At 38.5% G+C, this 1,207-nt stretch overlaps 1 protein-coding gene across 1 annotated transcript in view; it reads left to right on the top strand.

Moving 5' to 3' along the window:
* Positions 1–430: 430 nt before the first annotated feature.
* Positions 431–1,207, top strand: part of LOC106879854 (zwei Ig domain protein zig-8) — a 683,376-nt gene continuing 682,599 nt past the window's right edge. Inside the window, exon 1 of the mRNA XM_052972042.1 lies at positions 431–930. Within this exon, the coding sequence (XP_052828002.1) occupies positions 830–930 (101 nt within the window). The 5' untranslated portion in view covers positions 431–829. The remainder of the gene's footprint in view (positions 931–1,207) is intronic.

Genomic DNA, 1,207 nt, shown 5'->3' with positions numbered 1-1,207 from the left:
ATATATATACACATATATGATTGTACACACACGTATATCCACATCTCACCCTATAATTTTGTACATCTTATTCTCACTCACATCTTTTCTTTTTCTCTTCTTCTTTCACACTCCACCACTTTCAATCACATCCTTCCACTCAACACCTCTCACTCTCACTCATATTCCGCTTCTCTGTCATTCATTTCCCCCTCAGTCATATCGCTCACCCAGCATATCTCTTACTCATATCACCACACTCCACTCCACTCCAGTCTATCCCTACCCCTCTACTGCTACATTCACACCCACTCACTCATTCACTCACTCACTCATTAACTGATTCGCTCACATTTTCTTTCTCTTCCTCTATTTGACTCTCTGTCTCTCTCTGTCTCTCTCTCTCGCTCGCTCACTCACACTCAAACCGTCTTTCCTCGTCTATTTCTTTCTCTCGGTTGTGAGCGAATGAGTGAATGAACGAGGAGAAAAGCGACAACAGTCTCCGTTTACTTCAACACGTAGCACACGTATACACACGTGCACATTCACATAAACACACGTACATACACATACACGCAACATACAGCATTCAAACATTCGTACATTCGTACATTCGCACAATCGTAGATTCCAGTATTCCTAGGTACGTTCGTTCGTTTGTTCGTTGCTTCACTGATTGGTTGATTCTCTGGTTGGTTGGTTGCTTCACCCATTCTGTTCGTATGTTGATAAGACTGGTTACTGTTAGCAGACGCGCCAGACAAGACGGCAGTTGAGTGGAGTCAGTCCTTGCTATGATATTATCCAACTGTAAAAGTGGAACGGAGTGGAGGTTTTCTCGAGTAAAATGCAAACGGTTTGTATTATGAAAGGAGTACTATTAAAGGCTTGGGCAAGAATATCACTTCTCTTCGCATATATGCCCCTATTGCATCTTGTAACAGGTAGGTGCACCACTCTCATATATTATTATTATTACCACCACTACTATACCATCATTGACATAACTACCATTATTATTATTATTATTATTATTATTATTGCAATTATTATTATTATTATTATTATTATTATTGCAATTATTATTATTATTATTATTGTTATTATTATTATTATTGTTATTATTTATTGTTATTATATATGATCGCTATGAATGCTCTGGTTATTACGATTTGTCATTACTGTGATGATCATCGTGGTGACTGTGTTGAGGCGGGAGGGGGGT

This window comes from Octopus bimaculoides, chromosome 12, assembly GCF_001194135.2.
Source record: "Octopus bimaculoides isolate UCB-OBI-ISO-001 chromosome 12, ASM119413v2, whole genome shotgun sequence".
Classification (NCBI taxonomy): Eukaryota; Metazoa; Mollusca; class Cephalopoda; order Octopoda; family Octopodidae; genus Octopus; species Octopus bimaculoides.
Note: the sequence above shows the minus strand (reverse complement) of the source record. Positions and strands in the feature narration are given on the sequence as shown.